This window comes from Rousettus aegyptiacus, unplaced genomic scaffold (assembly GCF_014176215.1).
Source record: "Rousettus aegyptiacus isolate mRouAeg1 unplaced genomic scaffold, mRouAeg1.p scaffold_m13_p_6, whole genome shotgun sequence".
NCBI lineage: Eukaryota > Metazoa > Chordata > Mammalia > Chiroptera > Pteropodidae > Rousettus > Rousettus aegyptiacus.
Window position 1 is genome coordinate 54622208 of NW_023416309.1, and position 22073 is coordinate 54644280.

General features: G+C 55.8%; 1 protein-coding gene across 7 annotated transcripts in view; it reads left to right on the top strand.

The window, feature by feature from the left end:
* Positions 1-22073, top strand: part of TACC2 (transforming acidic coiled-coil containing protein 2) — a 176283-nt gene that overhangs the window by 117699 nt on the left and 36511 nt on the right. For all 7 annotated transcript variants that reach the window (XM_016149087.2, XM_036223910.1, XM_036223909.1 and 4 more), the window contains 2 exons: positions 14430-14566; positions 20030-21341. In XM_016149087.2, the coding sequence (XP_016004573.2) occupies positions 14430-14566; positions 20030-21341 (1449 nt within the window). The remainder of the gene's footprint in view (positions 1-14429; positions 14567-20029; positions 21342-22073) is intronic.

Genomic DNA, 22073 nt, shown 5'->3' on the forward strand with positions numbered 1-22073 from the left:
CCCATAAGCACATCATTTGTCAAATACTATCCAGGCCTCTTCCCGCTAGTCATTATTCAGAGTGAGTCAGGTAGTCATTTTATCTTTTCTCTTTAAATTTCAATTTGCTGAAAATTATATTTTTATATGGACTCCGTCATTTCGTAAGCTAAAATCGGAGGCGTTCTCCCAGGGCAGTGAAATAGCTTAGACTGCAAACTCCCTCTCCCCCGAGGAAATAGAGCAGATGGTTCATTTGGGGACAGAAATGACCCGTAGTGGGTCCTTGGTCCGGGTCCTCCCGTGGGTCTTAGCCTGTGTCTTCGCCCTGAAGTGTCGTCGTCTTTTCTGATTCCTCTCGTCTCCTCGGAGGCTCCAGAGGTCAGTTTCCCGGGAGGTGGCTGTTGACACCGTTTGTCCCCGAGTGGGAAGTGGCCAAAGACACACCATTCGTCTGGGTCAACGCTTGTTCCACTCACGGGCTGGCAGAGGGGCCCACGCAAGAGCCGCCGACTCTTTTGGGGCGGCCCACCTGGGAAGGAGCTGTGTTTTCTGCGGCTTGAGTGGGGACCAGGTCTGGGGCTCTCTGGGACTTCAAAGAAGCAATCGGCACCCCAGGGGGCTCCAGCTTCCAAGCGAGACTCCTTTTTGTCACTCCTCAGGGTCCTGGTTAGAAGTTGCCAGCCGAAGAAGTTCACTGTTCTACATTAGAGGAACGGCCTGGAGGGGTCTGGAAGTATTTCCCTCCAGGAAGAAGGCGGGAGGCCAGTTTTACTTTAGGAAAAACATCTGAGCACATGTAGGTCCTGCGCAGAATTTCCAGGCCCACCCTTGAGGATCCTGTGACTGGTCGTCTTCTTTCATGCCCCAGGAGAGAAAAAAATGGCCTTGAGGACAGTTTCCCAGAGGGCATGGGGCAGAGCTGGGGGACAGAGAGTCACCGCTCAGCATCAGTCTGTAGGGCACTCTGCTCTCGGGGGAGAAGGAAAAGGCAGAGGTGCCCAGAGGGTGTGTGAGAGGCAGCTGGTGTGTGGCGGGTGGGGGCGGGGGGTGGGCAGGGGTCAGGCCATCCCTGTGGCGTCCCTGCCTGAGTAGGTCTCTTCCTTAGGGCTTTGCCGGTGGCCCGAGCTAGGCACCTGCTGTTGCCAGTGAAAAAAATTCAAACCGACTTAAAGAAAAGAGGAAATAATGTTTCCTATGACTGACAGGGAGGATTTTTCCAGGGGTAATTGTGAGGTGGCTTTAGAAAAAGGAACCCCCCCCCAAAAAAAAAGAAAACTTGGGGGTGTGCCTGTGAAACCTAACGCAGGAGAGTTTGTGGCTTTTAGAGTCACCTTTGATCTACAACAGGTGACTCACTCCCGGCTCCCAGGGACTGCCTTTCTCTAACCTGCGGCCTCCAGCGGGCTTTCATTTACCTGCTGGGGAGTTTCGTGTGCAGCCTCGAGTGCCGTCTGCACGGACCTGGAGCCAGGCCGGGGACGTGACAGGACAGAGGTGAGAGCGGCGGTCCGGGCCCTGGTCTTTAGTTGGTCCGCGGCCTGCCTTCCAGCAGCTCAGCCTGTGCCACCTGCCCTGACGGAGGTGTCGTGGGAGGCGAGCCGTCCACGGGGTCAGCCCCTGAGGCGTTTGGCACCTGTAGTCAGTATCTGTAGGTACCAGGGCAGAGCCGGAGAGAAGAGACCGGGGCACAGGGCAGGACAGGGGCGGGAGGAGTGCAGTCAGGCGTCCCGGAAGCTTCCGGCAGCATTTCGCCAGGAGCCTCGTGGCCTGTGGCTCTGGACGTGGCTCTGGACGGCAGACAGCGGTGGGGTCGGCGGGGAGGAGTGCCGGGCAGGGGGGGCGCGCGCAGCAGGACTCCGGAAATGAAGGCGCGTTTGTTCTCCACGCCCCTCGTGTCCCGTGTCCGGCCGGTCTCGTAACGGACGAGGGAAGAAAGCGTCTGAGCCCGCTCTGTGGACCACACGCCTCTGCCAGGCGCAGTGCTCATCACCCAGCCCGATTGCCCGGTCCCGGGGCTGTCCCCAGACTCCAGGGCCACCACGGGATCGAGGCTCGGCCCTGTGGTCACCAGCCGCCTGCTCCCAGACACAGGACAGTGGGCGAGGGGCCGAGCGGAGGTGCAGCGGGCTGAGCCCCCGCCCCCGCCCCCGCGCCCGGGTCTGCCGTCCCCGCGCGAGTGCGTCCCTGTGCCCGGCACACACGTTCTTCCCCCTGACTGGAAGCCCTCCGTCTCCCCATTGTCTTTCCGACGGGTGAGACGGGTCCATGTCTGTGACCTGCGTGTTTTACATGGACTAGAGAAGCTGGTGGCATTCGAGATCGAGGGTGTGCCCAGTGACCTGGTCCCACCGTTCCCGCGATGAAGAGGGGACAGGGTGCCCCAATCAGCACGACCCAGCTCATCTCCACCGCGAAAAGAAAAACAGTGTAGGGTTGGCAAACACCGTCTCAGGAGACGCCAGAGGCCGCGGCCCTGGCTCGGGGCCCGTGGCCCATGGCGTTGCCGGCTCACCCTGCGTCAGCACCACCGGCTTTCGGAGCCTCAGTTATGGCCTCGTGAAACCCCATCCCCCCCCCCCTCTGTTGCAGAAGGATTCTGCACCCAGGGAAGAGAATGCATGCTGGTTTGGGGGACTCTGGAGAAGAAAAGATACATAAAATATTCGGGGAGGACTATGCTTTGCTTTGCTTTTTTTTTTTTTTTTTTTTTTAATGTAGCATAATTCCTAGGTAACTGGTGAAGAAAACCCTGAAATGCTGACACACTGTGCAGAAGGATATATCACTGTCCCTCGGAATTGTTTCTAAGAGCAAGAAAATCCCTCAGAGTAGGAAAGGAGGTGCTAAACCTCAGCAGCCAGCCCGCCCGGACGGGCTCCCTTAATAAGGCGGTTTCTGTTCTTTGTGCTCACTCTCCCGGACTTACAGGTTATATTTCCAATCTGTGCGCAAAATATTTATATTGTGTCATGTTGTATTATGTTATGTTGTTACGTTATGTTATTTATGTAATTTCCCACCTCTCCCGACTCAGGGCTTAGGCGCCTGGCCCGGTGTGCGGAAGGGAACCCCGGAAGTGTGGGGGTGGTTGGTTACAGGCTTTCTTGGAGACCGTATGACCTGCCCAAACTTTAGGGGCCCTGGAGAACACCTCTCCCACACCCAGATGTAATCTTTTTTTGGTATAAAAATTTTTTGGTAAAAAATATTAGACGATTCGGAGCAGTTGAGTCATCAGGTAGACCGGGCCAAAGTAGCAGAATGGTGGCTGCACATGGAGAATTGGGGGCTCGGCCCTGTGCACCTTGGGGGCTGAGGCGATGCCGCGGGTGCACCCCAGCCTGCAGGGAGCTTACAGTCTACTGGGGGAGCTGATACCGGGCACCGAAACCAGGCACGTGGGGGTGTTGGGGGCACTGGGACGAAGATTTGAGCATTCAGTGGGGGTGAAGCAATGGAGACAGCAGGACAGGAGGGCTGCCTGGAGGAAGCAGCACTTCTGTCAAGCCTAGAAAGGCAAGCAAGCAGGTATCTGCTAGGCAGGAAGGCACACCAGGCGGAGGGAACGGCAAAAGCACGTGCAGAGGGGGCCGGAGGGGCCCGGGGGCCGGCGGCGCAGGGCAGGGCATGGAGTCTGGCTTCGGTTCTGGGCACACAGGGGTCCGGAGTGGGAGGGGGGCCCAGGGAAGGAGCGGGGGCCCGATCTTGGAAGGCCCTCTGCCCAGGAGTTTGGACAGTAGCGGGGGCCTCGATGGAATTAACAGGGGAGCCCTGTGATCAGGTTCGAGTTTGTGTTCCAGCAGGGAAAAGCCCATCTCTGTCCTTTGTTTCCTTTTGTCTCGCTCTGTGCCACACGAGTTGACTTCCTCTCATTCCGGGTTTCCAGATTCGCAGCCTGCGAGATGGGGCGGCCTCGCGCCTTTAGCGCGTGGGTCCTCGTCCGAAGTAAAAGCTTAGCTTCTTGTTTTAGTGTTGTTTGGAAATCAGCTTTCCTGACAATGTCTCCCCGTTTGGTAAAGAGCTCCAGTTTCCCCTCCCCGCGTGGAGAACGGTTTGGGGCCTGAGAGGCTGCTCAGCAGGGGCGTGGTTTGGAAGAGGCTGCTCCGTAAGGGACGAGGTGACACGTGCCCTGTGTCCACAGCTCGTCTTACCCTAGGGGAAATACACGTCCTTTTACTTACTATCCCGTTGTGCGTGCAGACAAAAGTGGATTATTATTTTTGCTGGACACGTGTGGCCTCGTAGACGGCCGCGCCGATCAGAGCTGCCGGAAGGGCCGGATGTGCGTGGGATCGGCTGCGGCGAGTCAGCACACAGCAGGGCAGCAGGAATGAGAACACCTCAGGAGAAGCGTTCTTGTTTTGGAAGGAGCCGTGGAGCGGGCCGGAGCAGAGAGAAAGGCAACCGCGCTTCGGAGACGCGATCGATTCAAGGTGCAACGAGATGCCTGTGCACAGGGCCACGGATATTGTCACGACGGCCCGGGGAGCGGATGGCCCCCAGGTGAAAGGGGTTCTAAGCAGCAAGGACGATGGAACTGGGAGCAGAGGGGGCCCAGGCCTGTCCCGGGGTGCGACTGCATGCAGATGGGACCCTTCCGCTGCAGGAAGAAGGGAGTGGGGGACTGACCGGGTGCCAACGTCGGGCATGGCTCTTCCAGCTCCCCCAGGGTTCCTCGAAAGCTCCAGATGCCGGGGGCAGCCAGGGTACTGTGGCTTCTCCGGGGAGACGAAGGCGCAGTGTTTGAGAGGCCCCCAAGCCCGGTGCTTACTGTGGGTCCCCCTCTCAGGGAGCAGGTCCGCATTTGCTCCTGTCTGGGACCCAGACGGAGCTGAGGAGGAGAGTGGCGTGCACAGTGGCGGGGTGGGCGCGCTCACGTCTGGACGTCCCTCAGACGGGCGTCCGCTGTCGGCCGAGTCGGGGGTTGGTGCCCGGGGAGGCCCTTGCTCTGGGTGATGCGTACCTCCCCTTCTCTCTCTCCTGCCCTTCCGTGCCGAGGCATTGCTTCCACGTCGTGGGATGAAACTGGTGTCTGAGGGAAATCCAGAGTCGTGGGCCTCTGTCTCGAAACGGTGCTTAGAAGTGTCTGAGCGTTCTTCTGTATCTGAGCATGTTTGCATCCATTGGCAAAAATAGTTGGAAATATTTCTGGAATGCTCTTTTACCATCACTGGTGTCTTTGTTGTAAGGTTTCTACTGACTACAGTTTACAGGCTGTGGAATGAGGATGCGGCTGATGGATTTTCATTGACTTCGATCTTCAGTAGGCCAGTTCTCTCAGTGGTCCTGGGGATAGGTCACTGTTACCAGAGCCAAGCAAATGTCCTCCTCTGGTGTGGGCTGTGGAAGGAAGTGCAGTGCGGAAATGTCAAGAGTCAGAGCTTTTTTTTTCTTGAGTTTTGGGCAAAACTTATTGGATTCTCCATTCGTGCCAGAGCACATGTGCTTACCAGTACCAGCATACGTTAAAACTTAGGTGAAATCCTTGGTTCTATCCTTTTCTTATTCCTGATGCTCCATCCAGCAACAAGCTGGGACAAATAAAGAAGAGATAAGCCCCTAATTATTTAATTGAGCTTAAACGTTAAGATTCCAGCTGAAACCAGAAGCAAGACTTTTAAACATTAGAAACCTGAAGGAGATGGAAAACTTCGAGCTTCCGATGCAAGAGATTTGAGAAACAAATCACAAAAGCTGGCCTTTCACATCCTGCTGCCAAAATGAGCGAGAAGGCTCGAGCATGTTTGTAAGTCAGAGGGCTCGAAAGGGTGACAAATCGAAATTGTCAGATTTATATCTGTTCTGCTTCCTTCATCATAGAATCGAGCAGTTTGTTGGCAAGAAGGTCAATCTGAGTATTTTCATTCGGATTGGGTTCGGGGACCGTCCCATGCCCCTTAACCTTGATTCGGTTTCCCTTTTTCATGTGGGAAACTCTATCCGTTCGCTGGAGCTTTGTTATGTGTAACTGAAATCTGGGGTTACTTATCAGCCTTCTCGTTTTTAAACCACTGATCATGGCTCTGATATTTGTGTTGTTACTAAATTGTCCGGCGGAAAAGGTGATTCAGAGTCTCTCAGAGTCAAGAAAAACTATTTTCCTCCTTGTATCAGTTATCGTGCAAGTAAAAATAGATGCTTCTTTCAGCCAAAACTCTCTGAAAGCACACTGGGACTCTCATCTCTCTCCCGGACAACCTGACTCCTTAGCCTCCCACACGTGTCTCAGATCGGGCCACTTCTCACCTTCTCAGATGCTGCTGCTCAAGTCCGAGGTTCGTCTTATTTCATCCGGACTCTACAATCTCCTCACTGATGCAATGACCCCCCCCCCCCCGCCCCCGCTGCCCACTGCCAGCCCCACCGCTGTTCTCAGGTCAGACGACCTTGTAACTGCCGAACTCAGGGTGAATCCTCACCCGGACTCAGAGCCCCCACTGGCACCCCAGCTCCTCCTGCAGACTTTTCCTCCTCATCCGCTTCACTCTCCCTGGGGCCCGACGCCCGTGCCCTCGGCCAGCTCCTGCCTACCTCCGGGCTCCGCGGCACGCGGTTCTGTCCGCCTGGAGCCGCCTCTCTGTGGCCGTGACGACTGGCTCCTTCCTCGCGGCTTGTCCCCAAGAAGCCTTCCTTCCAGGGAACACGAGGGAGACAAACTCCAAGTGCATCTCGGAACCTCAGACAAGCCATGGGAGCACTCCCCCTTTCTTGCCGACTGCGATGTCTCTGTGAGTGGCTGTGACTTAATTCAGTAAACAGTCGAGTGAAGTTTATCGCTTATTTACAAGTCCTCGCCCACAGCCATTTTAGCAGGACCCATCTGTGTGTGTCTGTGTCTGTCATGGGGGTTGGGTGCCTGGGAAGAACAAGAAAATCACATTCTTTTCGCTTTGCTCCGTAAACGCGTGAATCGTTGGTCCAGCTGTCCCCTGACTGAGGGACTTGAAAGAAAATAGGCGTGTGCTTTGTATTTCTCCGGTGGCGTCAAGGTGAAGGACAGTCACAACGCCCTGGGCTGTGTGGGGTGCGTGAGGGACTGGAGGGGGCGCACGCCTTACCAGCGCCAGGCGCCGCGCCCGCTCCTGACAGGTGTCGAGTCGGTTCCCGGAGCGGCCCCGCGATGCCGTCGCTGCTGCCCGTGCCAGTGCGCAGACGAGGCGGCCGAGACCGGGGGAGGGGGCTTGGGGCCCGCACCTGTGGATGCTCGCTTTTGGACTCGGTGAATGCTGCGCTGTTTTCTTCTACAAGACTTACCGGAATCGTGTGGTTCCAGCATCATACGCGGAGAAGGTGCTCGAATTCAAACTGTCGGTTCAGAGTTTTTGATGAGTGGGTCACAGCGTCGTATGTGAGAGGACAGCGTGAGAATCCAGGCGGGCCTGAGGACAGAGGCAGGCGGTGCCCAGGGCGTGGCATGGCACGTCTCCCCTCCGGGAGCCAACCGTTCCCAAGTCTTTCCGTTCCTTCCTGTCACGTAATGTAGAGAGGTTGAAAGGGAAGGGACACAGATTTAAGACCCCCTTCACGTACAGAAGCACTGTTTGCAGATGGCGGTAGAAAACGAGCTTCTAAACTTCTAAACTTCAGGCTTTTTACTAAAGTTTCTGGCCAGCCCTCCCAGGTTCAGGGTTGCATGCTTTATTTCCATGTGCAAAATCACGACAGGGACTCCCGGGGACACACGATGGCCGTCATTTATTCAGCAGAGTCGGGGAAGATGTTTTCTGGAGGGTGCGTCTTTGATTAGGATCGCAGCCGTGGGAGGTGTGGTGTAGCATTGACTCCGGGAGTAACTCGTTTTCAGATGAGTGAAATAGGACAGAAACTAAAGTCACTCAGAAAGCATGTTCCCCCCTCCGCGGGCCACAGCTTCAGGGTTACCGAAGGCGTCCCCCAAGGTCAGCGTTCTCTGCTAGAGGGCGCGAGGCCGACATTAAAACCCAGCTGTTTGGGTCTCACAAGATGCTCACGATGCTTCCTGGCCCGCTCAGGTATCAGCAAGCCGGTGGAAGTCCACACGCGAGCCGTGTGTGGGTTTGTGAAAAACGGCGACCTCTCAGTGTGCTCGGTGCACCGAGTGAAACGTGGCCTCCCCTCCCTGGAGTCTGCGGGCCGAGCACCGCTGGACGGAGCGAGGGAGTGGAGCTCAGTGAGACTCACGTGCTCCAGGACGCACTTCCGTCCGTGGACGGCCTGGAGGGACAGGACGTACTGTGCGTAGCCTCCGGATTCGCTTTCCTGCCCGAAAGAGAAGACTTAGTTTGCTAGCAAATGACATTTCCTTAAAATGTGTGACTCTCGGAGGCCAAGGGCACAGTGGGACCTGCAGGAACGGGGGCTTTATGCGCACAGTTATCATCCCTGCTTATTGGACAAACAGTCCAAGAACCCGGGAGGCCAGGCGACGCGTCTAAGGCCTCACAGCTGCGCGAGGGATGAATCCGGGAGGAATTCCGTGGGCGGCGTTTGTCGCTTGTGGAGTAACTGCCGTTCGTCCCACCTTCCGGCTGACTTTTGGGGGAGTTCCGTCTCCCCCATATGCCCCGTGAGAGACGGGCGCATGACCCAAGATGACCCGATTAGACGCGCCTCCTTACCTCTTCACACCTGTTCCCTCAGCCGCCGTAGCCTTCCGGTACAGTCCATTTTTGCTCTAGTTACCCAGAGTCGGTTCCCACGTCTCGCAGTGGTATTCCACGCACAGCGGGCTGTTGCCAGGTCTGTGGTCCCCGCAGTCTGCGCTCTTTCTCCTTCATGCCACCTCTCGCTGGGGGCGCAGCCTGACCTGGAGGCGGTCAGCGAGCCGATGGCCACTGCCCCTTTGAACCCTGCTGACATTTCAAGGTAGCCACCAAGTGACAGCTACTGGAATCCGAAAATGGAACTTGCCTCGTAAACCTGACAGACGCTAGGTGCTGGGAGTCTTGTGATAATGTGACATCATCTGCTTGGATTGTCCCTAGGGTGTCAGCCTGGAAAATTCTAGCAGCCCGGCTTGCCAGAGCTAGTAGCTTTTGTTCATGGAAGATACAGCCTGTGACCATGGGCTCCTCAGTCACCCAATAGTCCAGGAAGGACCTTGGCCTTTGGGTGTATTAAAATCATGTTCATCCTTTACCTAAATATTGAGGAATAATATTGCAGAGCAAACTCCTTCTCTGTATGCAGGACGGGCGAGTTAAAGACAAAGACCCATTGCAGTTAGCCTGAAAAAAATCGCCTGTCTGGTCATTTGTTTTAGGCAGGAGGGAAGAGGTGCGTGTGTGTGTGTGTGTGTGTGTGTGTGTGTGTGTGTGTGTGTGTGAGAGAGAGAGAGAGAGAGAGAGAGCAGGGACAGACTTTCTTGACAAGGCTGTATCTAAAGTGGGATATTTTGATGAATAGAATTTCGTTCAAAAATTATCCGCTCACAACTCGTACTCAGGTGAGGTGAAGAGATGAATGAGACCGCGTGATCTGCTGAGCGCTCACTTTCCTTTCGGGAAGGTCTGTCTCTCTTCAGGGATGGCAGATGGCCTTCTGGGCCGATGCAGGGCATTGGGCCAGCACGGTTGCCTTTCTCTGGGTTGCACCTTCAAGGGAGGGAGGTGGGAGGAGAGCCTCCATTCTGACATGGGCAGTGTACTCGCTCTTCTTGCTCAGGTGGGGGTGGGGGGTACCCTCCACGAGGAGCTTGCAAGGTGGGGCTTAGAACACCAGAAGCCCCTCCCCCACCTCTAGAGGGTCTGCATTGTGTCCTACCACAAGAGCTTCTGTCCCCAGGATCAGCTTCATGTGGGGAGCTGCGAATTGCAGTTCCGAGGACGGGATCTAGACATCGATCCGCAGGTGGAAGGGGCCCCGCCCCTTTAGCAGTGCGCAAGAACAGCTGCTTCTTGCCAACTGGGTAACATTTCAGTGTAGGTGACTTTGTATTGCTGGGGTGGGAGGGGCACTGTGTTTTACTTGGAGGCAGCGTATGCAGGGAGGCCTGGTTCTGTGGACGCTCTGCTACACACGGGCCAGTGACCTTGGGAAGTCACTCGAGCACGCCCAGCCTCAGTGTCCTCGGCCGTTTAAAAAGACGGGATGAGCGTGTTAGAATCAGAAATGATCTCTAAATTTTCGTCCAGCTTCAAAGTTGGGAAATTCTGTGATTTCTGAAATTTCTTATCCCAAGCCCTTGAATTACCTCCAGTAAAACTTGAGCAAGTGTAAGCATTTAATGATACGCTTTAAAAGTATATTGATAGTATCTCTATTAAAAGATACCCATGTTTTATTTATGTGTGCACATTCACATATGCATTTGCATGTATATGTATGTACATATATATTACATCGTACTAACGTTACTACATTACACTATATATATTATACTAAATGTTATGCTAAGTTTATTATGTTATACTACATAACATTAACGTATCTATGTGGGGCTGATCTTACTATTTTGTTGTCCTAGTTCACAGAAGTAAAACATGAACATGGCCAAACCAAACCAAAACCACAGCTTAACAAGCTTGAGACACAATTTCCATAAAGCGCTCCGTCTTGACACAGAGTGTCACCCATGGAAGGGGGGGACTCAGTTCCCCACTGTGTGGTTTTCAAATTGTGCTCGGTGGGATTTCAGAGTTCCTTCTCTGAAGTCCAAGAAAATATTTGGGAAAAAAAAAAAAATGTAAAGCTTGACCGACACCCATCTGGGGGGCGTGGCAGGTTCGGGCTTCGGTGGCTGACCAGCCGGTCCGCACGTGGAATCACACGTTCCCATCTCTCCTTCTCTTCCACCACTTCCCACAGTGTGGCGGTCAGTGTCACCAGCATATTGCCTTGTGCCGATAGGTTAATTTGGATTTGCACGGTGGTGTAGCTCTCCTGCTCTGTCTGCCTTATTAAAGACTATCCCACGATCAGAGGGCGGGCTGTTTAAAGCAGGTGCTGTTTGCATTACTCACCTGTGCGTATCAGGACTTCCTTGGTAACGTGCTCCCAGGAGGGAAGTCAGCAGGTGTAATGCTGCAGTTGGCATCCCCAGCCCTCAGTGTCACATTCCCAAGTTCATTAAAATACCCTAACTGTTCTCAATGATAAACTTCATAATAAGAATATATTATAAAGCGAGCTTATGAAATAAATGAAATACTACTTTTCTCTGTGCATAGGAATGTTCATGTAAGATTCATTTGGAAAAATAGTTCTGTTGCTAAAAATGTTTGGAAGCCACTGCTATAGTTAAAAAGGCTCAGATTTCAGAGTCAGGCAGTTTCAGATTTGAGCTCCCACTGCTCACCAGCCAGATGGCTTCTTAGACTGTAGTTGTGTCATCTGTAAAATGGGCTTAATCCAGTGCCTGACACGTAACAAAGAGTCTAACATCTGATAGCGGTGAGAATGCTTTTCATGCTGGGAATTAAAGTCAGCATATTTCATATCTGACCATTGAGAGCAATCACTGTACCTTACAGCGATACACGCACTTCATCGTATTTGCATGTATTTGCATCTTTACTTATACGGAGAACATAGCATGTCCTGGTTCTCTTTCTGCTTCATCTTTGTGGCAAATTAGTTTCCTTTTCTTTGATTTTCGAAAGCGCACGGGGCCTTAATAGGATAATTTCTTGTACTTTAGTTTTTCGTTATAGGAAAAAAAAAATCAGACAGCTGGTGGGAACTGCTTTTTATGCATCGGGACTGTGAAATGCTGCCTTATTTTATGTACAGGCTCTTTGTGGGTGGACTGCAGAAATCCCTGCTCTTGGAAATGTTTTTGAGCCCCCTGGGAAACTGAAGAGGGAGAAGAGAGCTAATTAAAAAAGCTGCCATCCGCCTCCTCTAATTAACTTGCTCCGCGCTCCTGGGAGAGGGCGTGGAAATACGAAAACAGCGCGGGCAGCGCCGGAAGTGAGTGCCGTTCTCGCCGCCCCTGGCAGCCCTGACATTTGACGCGGAATAGCTCATAGTAAACAGGCAGGGAACCACAAAGGGACGTGGCGTGCCCTCGGCCTCCGCACGCACTGCCTCCCGTGCAGGGCAGTGGCGAATGGGGGTCCCTTCCGAGCAGGTGTGCGGGCTGGCCGGCTGCAGCCGGGGGACCTCATTGGAATTCAGCAGCGTGAACCCAGGAGCATCCGGCCCTCCCTGTTGCCTGCTCGTGCTGCCGGGAAAGAGCAGGGGCCCTTTGTGCTCGAAAGCCACACACCACCAGGGCCCAGGGATGCAGGAACCACGGGAAGAGCTCGCAGCCTCTCTCTCCTCCGTACATTCTTGCCGGACTCCGGAGACTCTCGCAGCATCCGTGGCTGGTGGTGCAGCTAGCTGACTTTTTTTGTGCCATCTTGACGAGATTTAGATCCCAGCGAGGCCAGCAAGGGGATCAGGAGGGGAATTTGGAGGACAGAGACTTATTCTTCAGCAGAGATGGCTTTTACCTCCTGGAGGATGTGGGCCCCGGTTGAATGGGCCCAGTGGATGTGGACGGCAGTGACCAGCGGTGGGGATTCCAGTCTGCTGGTCCTTCAAGGAAGCCCTGGAAAGAGGCAAGTTGGCTCTGTGTGTTTCGGCGGTGCAGTGTGGCACCTGATGCGAGCAGCGCTGGAGGCCAGGGCCTCACCAGGCAGATTCATTCAGACTCTCGTTTCTCTTTGATGTTCAGTCGTGTAACTTCCTCGTGTTTTTTTCTTACTAGTACACACACTGCGAAACTTCAGGTACCTTGATCTGTTGTCATCCACATGCGGATCTTAAATTCTCCCCCTAGACAGAACCTAAGCCCTTTATTATTGTGTGTTTGTGAAAAGTCAGTAAGCCCCTGTCGAGTTTGCGTAAATTAAGTCTTTACTCATGAAAGTTGACCGTGTGCAGGCTTCGGCTCATGGGATCCCATTGCAAGCAGCTCTCATGTTTCTGTTCATCTCTTTGGGTCCCTGGAGGGCTCTGTGGCTGGTTGGAGGAGCCAGGGGCCCTGGAGGTGTGGGAGTGGGGCGGGGGCGGGGGGGGCTGTCCTCTGGCATGAATGAAGTGAACCGTTGACAAACAGGCTGTAAAAACAGCAATGCAGCTTCTTCTGAAGGCAGACTCGCCAGTGGCTCCTTTTTTCAGCCCTGGCTGACTGGAAGAATTGATTGGTTCCTGGTCTCTCTGCTGGCTGGCAGGTGGTCTTTATAAGATGCTGGCCTCTGCAGAGGTTACCGGTCCTTTGACCTCTATGGGAGCTCAGCAGCCTGAGCAGTTCATGCTCCATACTCATCTGACACGTCACCCCTGATTATACATTTTCACCCAGATTTGCCCACTGGGTCACTTGTGCCAGCAGCAATCCCAAGTATCTACCCTCTTGATAACTACCTCCCTTGTCACAAATGAATAAATGGCATTTTGGTCCACTTAAAACATTCTGAGAGATGGAAATCAGCCTGGGTGATGCTTTTTGCACTCCTGTGTCCTTAGAGCGAGGTGGGGCCAGGACCGTGGCCAGCTGGGCCTCCTGAGCAAGTGAGGAGCTGCCCTGCAGCCAAAGGACACATGCCCAGCTCAGCAATTTGGCGAGGCCTCATTCTCTCTGTCTTAAATTGAGTCCCCAGTGGCAGCAGTGTGATGGAGAAGGGCCGTCGGCTCTGGGTTTTTGTGATCTCAGGACAAGGCTTTAGTTTGATGGGTGGCCTACCCTTATTCCTGGGTGGGACGTCCTCTGGGTGGGATTTGGGTCCATTTCTCTGAGTGGAGAGTCTTCCTTGAGAGAGAGCAGACTTTCCTGCAGACCGGAGAGGGCCATTTTCACACTGTCATGGTCAGTGGGCTGTGCTTTGCGTCTCGCTCTGGTACACGCTCCAGCTGACTGGCCTGCCTGCATTCATTCATTCATTCATTCATTCATTCAACAGTTGTTTATTCACTGCATCCTGGCATAGGCTCAGGGGTGCTGTGGCTCCCCGGCTGCCGTCATGGCCTTTTCAGTTCAGTAGAAGAGAGAGAATAAATCTGTAGTCCCAGGGATGAGAAGCCCTGGGAAGGGGGAGCGGTGGAGAGGATGGTGGGGTGGGGCGGGGCGGGGAGACGCCGCATGAGGTTGAGCGTCACCGCGTGGGGATTCTGCGGGGTGTGGGACCACGGCGTGGAAGCGTGTTCCTGGGAACGCCTCCGCACCGGTTTGCCCGAGGCGGTGCCAGGGACCACGTGCCAGTGTTGGTCAGAAGATTCCACTGCGTCCGTATTTGCCACTAAGGCCGGAAATACATATTTCAAGTAGAGTCGAGTTCAAAGAATATATCACTTGGGCACAAAGCTGGTAATGAGATTTGCTCTGAAACGACTTTCCTCGCCTCTCTCCTGGGAGGGTTTAAGTGGGCAGCAAGCCCGAGCCCCCTGGGGGGTCGGGAGGGAGGGCAAGTGCTACTCAGCAGCGTCCGCCCCCCGCCCCTGCCTGACCCCTGTTTCTCCCCCCCCCCCTCTCTCTCCGTCAGGAGTTCTGACTCTGAAGAAGCTTTTGAGACCCCGGAGTCCACGACCCCAGTCAAAGCTCCACCAGCCCCGCCCCCACCACCCCCAGAGGTCACTCCTGAGCCGGAGGTCAGCGCACCGCCTCCCCCCGAAGAACCAGGTAAGCAAAGGTCGGGCAGCCCCCGGGGAGACGCAGCTGGCGGGGGGCGCCCACCCCGGGGCGCTGTCGCTGGAGCTCCTTTTTCGTCCCCTGTTGCTGGGGCCTCGTGGCTCTGAGCGGTGTCTTACGTGAGTGAGAGCTGAGGGTGAGCGGATACAGCGGGTGGCTGTGTTTACTTTGCAAGAGTTTAGGGGAGGCTTCTGGGAAAACCACTCATGTAGCTCTGAGTCCCTTTTGCTTGGCACCCGGAATTGGGTTTGAGCGGGGCACGTGGGTCTCGGGAGTTCCTGGTGCCTTCTTACAATCTGATATTTGGCCCCTTGCTCCTCCTGTAAGGACACCGGTTCCGGAAGGCACCTGTGCATCTGCATTTTTATTATAAAGCATGGCTCCCAGGGACTCAGGGAATGAAGATATTTATTAAATTGGAAAGACGAGGACATGGCGGACAGCTGAGTGCACACGTGGCTGGCCCGTGCATTCCTCATTGACCTCCGCTTACCTGCTTTCTTACCACGTACCCAGTGTGACTTAAAATGCAGACCTTTCTGCACCTTTCAGAGGTGCTGGGGACAAGGGGTTGGGTGGGGGATGGGACAGATTTCATTTCCCAGCCACCAGCCTGTCCACCTGGCTGGTGCTCTCTCTCCGCCTGCCCCCTCTGGTTACCCCAGCGTGGGTGGGGCCACCTCTAGCATGACAGAGTAACCGTGAGGCCTCCAGGGAGATGGGGACTGCCAGAAATGGCCCCACGGGCTGGTCAGGAGGCCAGGCCGACACTGTCCTCAGCCCTGGGCAGCCAGCCCTGGGCCATGCACTGTAGAGACACGCCCTCTGGCCATCCTCCAGCCTCAGCCCTCTCTGTGTGAGGGATCTGCAGGGCCAGACTCCTGGACCACACTGTGGGCACCTGGAGGCAGCCACTTCCTGGGCCCGCCCTGTCCCCGTCTCCTGGCTGTCTTCCTAGGGCTGTCTGCCCATGTCTGCACACCTCAGCTGCGGCATAACCAAGGGGCCTGCAGGTGGGGCGTTGACACACCTGTGCCCGAGGCCACCCCAGGTGAGGGATGGAGCATGGGTGGGAGGAGGAGGAGCAGGCCGAGGGCCAGGCCTCCATTTGTACTCCCGTCCTGACCAGGAGCCAGGTGGACTGTAAAAGAGAATAACCTTTTGACCTTGATTTTTGTTTTTTTTAAAGAAAGAAATGGGTGGAATTCTTTTCACCTGCCCTGGCTTCAAGCAGGCTGTTTTAGAAAGAGTAGACACTCTGGGCTTTATTCCTAAGGAAACAGGTCCCCTGGTGCCGGGGGACGAGGGGGAGCAGACGTCTCTGCTGGCATCCGATAAATGCAGTTTTCATATTCTTCCCTTTTTGACAGCTCATCAGTTAGTCATATCTGATTATGCACAGCCGATCTAAGCTGTGGGATGTGAGGATACAGCTGTTGGAATTTATTTGATTTCGAGGTGCAAGAGCAGCCAGGGGCTGCTTACACTTCTGAGCCTTTGGCATCCTCACTTTCTTCGATGTATCAGAGCAGCGGTCCCCAACCTTTTCGGCCCCAGGGACCTGCGCTTCTGTGAGAGTCTGATGCCCGATGACCTGCGGTGGAGCTGAGGCGGTGATGCTTGCGCTAGGGAGTGGAGGAAGCTTCGCTCCTCACCGCTCACGTCCTGCTGTGCGGCCCGGTTCCTGACAGGCCGCGGACCGGTACCGGTCCACGGCCCAGGGGTTGGGGACCCCTGTATTAGAGCATCTAAAAATTTATTTCTTATAATATTATATTTTTAAAAAATCACCCTTAAGTTTAATGGAAGGTGAATGGCAAACAGATTGTAACCCCTAAACGGGCGACCAAGAGTCAGCCGTCTTTTTTTGTGGGTATAGTTAGTTCATGCCTACAAATGTGTGGGATACTTTAGAAGGGAATTTGGAAGACTCACGGCGGCACGTTTCCGTGTGTGGTCCATCCGCAAGCGCCGACGAGTGTGCACAGGAAGTCCCCTGCCAGGACCCCTGGGACGTCCAGTCACGTGTCCGACTGCCCTGGAAATGTTTTGCCACTTCCGCTCCTTCCTTTGGCCTGTCCTCGCTCCTTCTGCCCGACTTGTTTTTCAGCAAAGCAAAGAAGAGCCTCCCTTTTTAAAAACGAGCGCTGGCCCAGCACTCGCCTCTTTCTTGGATGGCAGTTTGCAGAAGAATGAGCATCACAGAGGCCCCGCCATGAAGGGGCTGGAGAAGTTAATCGCCCTGAGGCCCAGCCCCACGGAGACCGTGATGACTCTGGGCTGGAGTCTTTGAAAACTGCAGTGAGGCTAAATGCCTGCCCGTGACACAGTTAGGACTCTTCCGGTTGGGATGCTTTGCTTACAGCCCTCTTCTGTCTCGGGCTGCACCAACATCCGTTTGCGAAGCAGCCCTTGTTAGGAACGTCCGCTGCTCTGTTCTGCAGACAGAGTGGGACGTGCCCGGGTTGACCCTGCTGGGGTGCACGAGGCGAGGGACGTCCTTACCTCTGTCCACGGCATACCCCACTGCGGCTGACATGTAGGGGGCACCCAGATTATCTGCGGAATGCACGAGTGAATTGTCTTCCTGCAGATGTGGACATTCGGAAGCCCAGTGGGTATCCCGGGAACCCCGCCGGACCACACCTGCTTTAGCAAATCACGGCCTGCACGTGCCAGTGACCTTTTTTCTCTAAGAACTGCCTGACCCCAGGGTCCTGTGAAGAGCGTGTGGAAGGGCCTCCCGGCCCTGTGATGGGCCCCGGGAACGATCCGCTCTGGTCGCCCCACAGTAAGACTGCAGTTCCCAACCAGGGACAGTTTTGCCCTCTAAGAAGACACTTGACAATTTCCAAAGACATTTTTGGATGTCACAGCTGGGGTAGGGGGTGCTCCTGGCATCCAGCGGGTAGAGGCCAAGCACGCTACTAAATATCCTATGACAATCAGGACAGCCCCATGTCAAAGAACTAACCGTCCCAAAGTGACCACGGTGCCGAGGTTTCCTGGGCCGTGATGATTTAATCAGGGCACGTCAGCTCTAACCGGGAAAGCTGTGTTAAGCAGACTGGCGGCTTTTCTTCTGGGGAAGAGAGCGAGCAGACGGTTAGGCTGACTCCGCTGACTGTTGCATGATCGGGGAGCGCGCCTGACATCCGAAGGGCCTCAAGGCCGTCCTCGGGCTGCCGGGGGTGGGCCGAGGCTCTTCCTCACTCCTTCGCAGCCTGGCGGGAGGCACCTGGTCCTCTAGGTCCCCTGTCCTTTGTGCCCTCTGTAATGCGTGACCAGGGAAGGAAGACCAGGCAACTGCCGATGGGAGGATGGGGTGCTTGAGGGTGGCGAGTCCTGGAGGAGATAGGGAGGAGGTTGATTTTAGAATGAAGAAGGGTGGAGACACCCCTCCTTTTGAAAAGAGCAGGAAGCAAGAGTGTTTCCGGGTGTTGGAGGAATTACTTGGCAGACTCAGCAGAGCTAAGAGGCTTTAGTCAAATGCTCCATCTTGTATGACGTCTGCTCCAACTAGGGCCTGGGGTGGCATTGGGTGCAGAATTGAGGGGAAGGTTTGAAACTGCCGCTAGCTGATAGATGTGCTTCTGGAAGGTGCTTTCAATTCCAGAGATATTTATTGAGCCTACAAGAGATAGTGCAGCCAGTCTGAAGGAAAACAAAGGTAAATCAGAACAGCTCCCGAACTCCAGAAGCTCGACCTTTTCCCTTGAGCCGTCATCTCTCAGGCAGCACTTCATCTACTGGGTCCTCCGCCAAGTGCTCCAAGAGAAAGATTTGCTTGCGAGCAGAGTTGGGTAAACACCGCGCGAAGTCCTCGCCACCTGGAGGACTGCCGTCGTGAGCAAGAGCCGCTCTGAGAAAGTCCACAGTGAGAAGCCAGTTCTGGTTTAAGGGAGCCTTTCCCAAACCTTGTTTGTTTGTCGGGATGAGGGACAGGGCTGCCAGATGTAGCCAATAAAAATATAGGATACCTGGCTAAATTGGAATCTCAGACAAACAAAGAATCGGGATGGGGGACATAGTTATACTAAAAAAATGGATTCATTTCTCTGAGAGTCAAATTTTAACCGGGCATCCTCTGTTCCATCCGCAGCCACGCCAGTGGACAGCGGGCGGGCACTGGGTGCGTAGGGCCTGCCCTCTGGGAAGTGTCGTGTGTGCCCGCCCCCCCCCCCATTCCTTCTCCCACAGACCCCTCTGCCGTGTGCCTCCTTTGTTTAGTGACACACTCGTGGTTTCCTGGTCGATCATTGTCTGGCTTCCTCGACCACCCAAGACAGTTATGAGCCCAGAAATGCAGGAGAAGCTCCACCTGGTTCCAGCAGCGCCCAGAGTCGCCAAGCCAAGGCCAGGGCTGGTCAGGTCCCCATGGGGCAGTGCGGCCACGAGGTGACAGAGCATCTCTGGACCAGCATTTGGAGTCTCCGCAGCTTGTCGGAAAGCGGGGGGCAGCCTCCTTGGCCGGCAATGGCTGGGAGGGGGGCGGAGCTGAGAGGAAGCGGCAAAGTGACGGGGTTCACCGACCAGGGGAAGGGCTGGGGAGGGAGGCGCAGCGGACGGAACTGGGGGGAGGCGCTACAGGGGGTGCCTGGGACAGGACGGGTGGCAGGCGGGGCAAGCTCAGCTCCAGGCGGGACAAGCTCAGTTCCGTTGTGATCGCCTGGGGGCCGTTCCCACACCCCGTTCCTCACGGTGGCTCTGAGCAGGGGACACGGGCTTGGTGACGGTAGCGGCTGATGTTTTCGGAAGGCCTCGGCCCCTCGCGGGCCTTAGTCCCGCCTCCCCGGCTGCTCCTCTTCCTTCCTTTAGCCTCCGCGGCCTCGGATATTTCCGCGACGTGCCGGGCACGCTCCTACCCCAGGGCCTTCGCGCTACTGCTCCCTTTGTCTAGGATGCTTCCCGGGCCGGCCTCCTGGTTCACACGTTTACCTGGTGTCCTGTCTTTGTTTAAGGCTCTCCTCCTACGAGGGCTTTGCCCAAGGACCTTGTTTGAAAATCGCGACGCCCCTGGCCTGGCTTTGTTTTTCTCCGTAGCTCACATCTGGTCGTCTGTTTTCCTTGTTTGTTGGCGCCTCGGCTGTCATGTCCCCGAAGACTATGACTTGCAGGAGGGAACGGATTTTGTCAGTTTCGTTGAGTGTCGAATCCCCAGCACCCGGAGCGGTGCCCGGTCCTGATCGGGCACTCGGTCGGTGTTCTTGATGGCCGAGCTGCCCCTCCGCCGCCGCCGTCACTCCCACTTTGTGGATGAAGGAACGGAGGGCAAGCCCGTCCAGGGTTTGGAGCTCGTCCTGGGCTGGAGCAGGGCTTGTGCCCAGGCAGGGTTCCGGCTCTGGCGGGCCGGGCTGGCCAGCGGGCTCTGCTCAGAGCGTAACAGTCCGGCCCGGCCCGAGGAACACCCCAGAGCGTCCTGCGCCCCAGTGACCGATTTGCCTCCGTTTCCAGGATGCACGGCTGAGGCGGCGCCCGTGCCCGATGGCCCGCGCTGCGGCTCGGCGGAGGGCAGCCCTTCCCGTCCTCCCGCGCACTCCGCCTCCGCCGTCTTCGACGAAGATAAGCCGATAGCCAGCAGCGGGGCCTACAACCTGGACTTCGACAGCATCGAGCTGGTCGACGGCTTCCAGGCCTCGGAGCCTCGCGCCTCGGACCCTAAGCACCAGGAATGCAAAGCGAACGCCCGGAGGAAGTCCACCGACTCGGTGCCCGTGTCTAAGTCCACGCTGTCCCGCTCGCTCAGCCTGCAGGCCGGTGACTTCAATGGTGCGTCCTGCTCGGGCGGCAGCGAGGCCGTGGCCCCGGCCCCCGACGCGTACAGCACGGGCTCCGGCAGCGCCTCCAACACCCTCAAGCGAACTAAAAAACCGAGGCCTCCTTCCTTAAAAAAGAAACAGACCACGAAGAAGCCCTGTGACACGCCCCCAGTGAAGGAGACGCAGCACGAGCCAGTCGACGAGGGCGTTGTCTCCAGTGAGGAGACTCTGGGACCCGAGACGAAAACGGAATCAGCCGAGCCCGAAGGCTCTGGACCAGCCTTATCGGAGGAGGCACCCCTAGAACCTGCTGCCGTGCCCAAGGCCGCCTGCCCTCTGGACTCAGAGGGTGCGGACGGGGCCATCCCCCCATCCTCCGGAGGTGGCAGATTACAGAACTCACCCCCCGTGAGGAGGGAGACGCTGCCTCCTGTCCCGGCCCCGGAGGCGGTGGAGGTGACTGCATCAGAAAGCGGGGGGCAGGAGGACTCCCCGGCCAAAGGGCTCTCAGTGAGGCTGGAGTTTGACTATTCTGAGGACAGGGGTAGTTGGGACAGCCAGCAGGAAAACCCCCCTCCCACCAAAAAGATAGGCAAAAAGCCGGTTGCCAAAATGCCCCTCAGGAGGCCAAAGATGAAAAAAACACCTGAAAAACTCGACAACACTCCTGCCTCACCTACCAGGTCCCCCGCTGAGCCCAGTGACATCCCCATCGCCAAAGGCACCTACACCTTTGACATTGACAAGTGGGATGACCCCAATTTTAACCCTTTCTCTTCCACCTCGAAAATGCAGGAGTCCCCCAAACTGCCCCAACAATCATACAACTTTGACCCGGACGCCTGTGACGAGTCCATTGACCCCTTTAAGACGTCCTCTAAGACCCCCAGCTCACCTTCTAAATCCCCAGCCTCCTTTGAGATCCCGGCCAGTGCCATGGACGCCAACGGAGTGGACGGGGACGGGCTGACCAAGCCCGCCAAGAAGAAGAAGACGCCGCTGAAGACGTAAGTCCCGGGGAGCGGGCGGGCCGGGCGTCGGCGGCGCCCTTGGCCACCTGTGGTGGCGCCGTGTGTGTGCGTGTGTGTGTGGAGGGACACCTTTTTCCTTCTCTGCACCCCCCCCCCCCAGCGGTGACCCTTCCCCATCCACACATCCCTTTGCGTCTAGAGCCCTGGATCATTCGCCTTACCGAGTCAGTGGTCCGAAGCGTTACTCGTAGTCGAAGAGCTGACCTTCAGCTCCAGGGCCGTGTGGGACATCCTGTAGAGAGGGAGCAGCCCCGCAGAGACCTGGTCGCCGTCCCTGCTGGGGGGCCTTACCCTTTTCTCTTTAGCACGTGAATTGCTTTGGGGAGGGGCCTAGAAGCTAGGAGGTAGACCCTTTAAAATATTGTTGAAATTTGTAGTTTTTGTTTCTGTCCGTTAATGAGATTAGTCCAGGAGGCAAACTCGGTAGGCTCTGGGAGGGCTGGTCCCTTCCCTGCACCCCAACCAGCCCAGAAGACACACCCCCGTTGGTCTCCATCCCTCTCTGTAGCTGTCTTTGGCAGAGTAGGGTCCAAAGGTCCTGTAGGTCCAGAAGCACCGGGACCTGAAAGCGAGAGGCCATCCCCCGGGTCCCCATGAGGCCATCAGTAATCTGCCCTGTTGTCCACAAACAGTTGCCAGGTGGATCACCCTTGAATGCTACATGTCCTTGACGCCAGCATTCATTCCAAGGCCCAGCCCGAGCTTGGA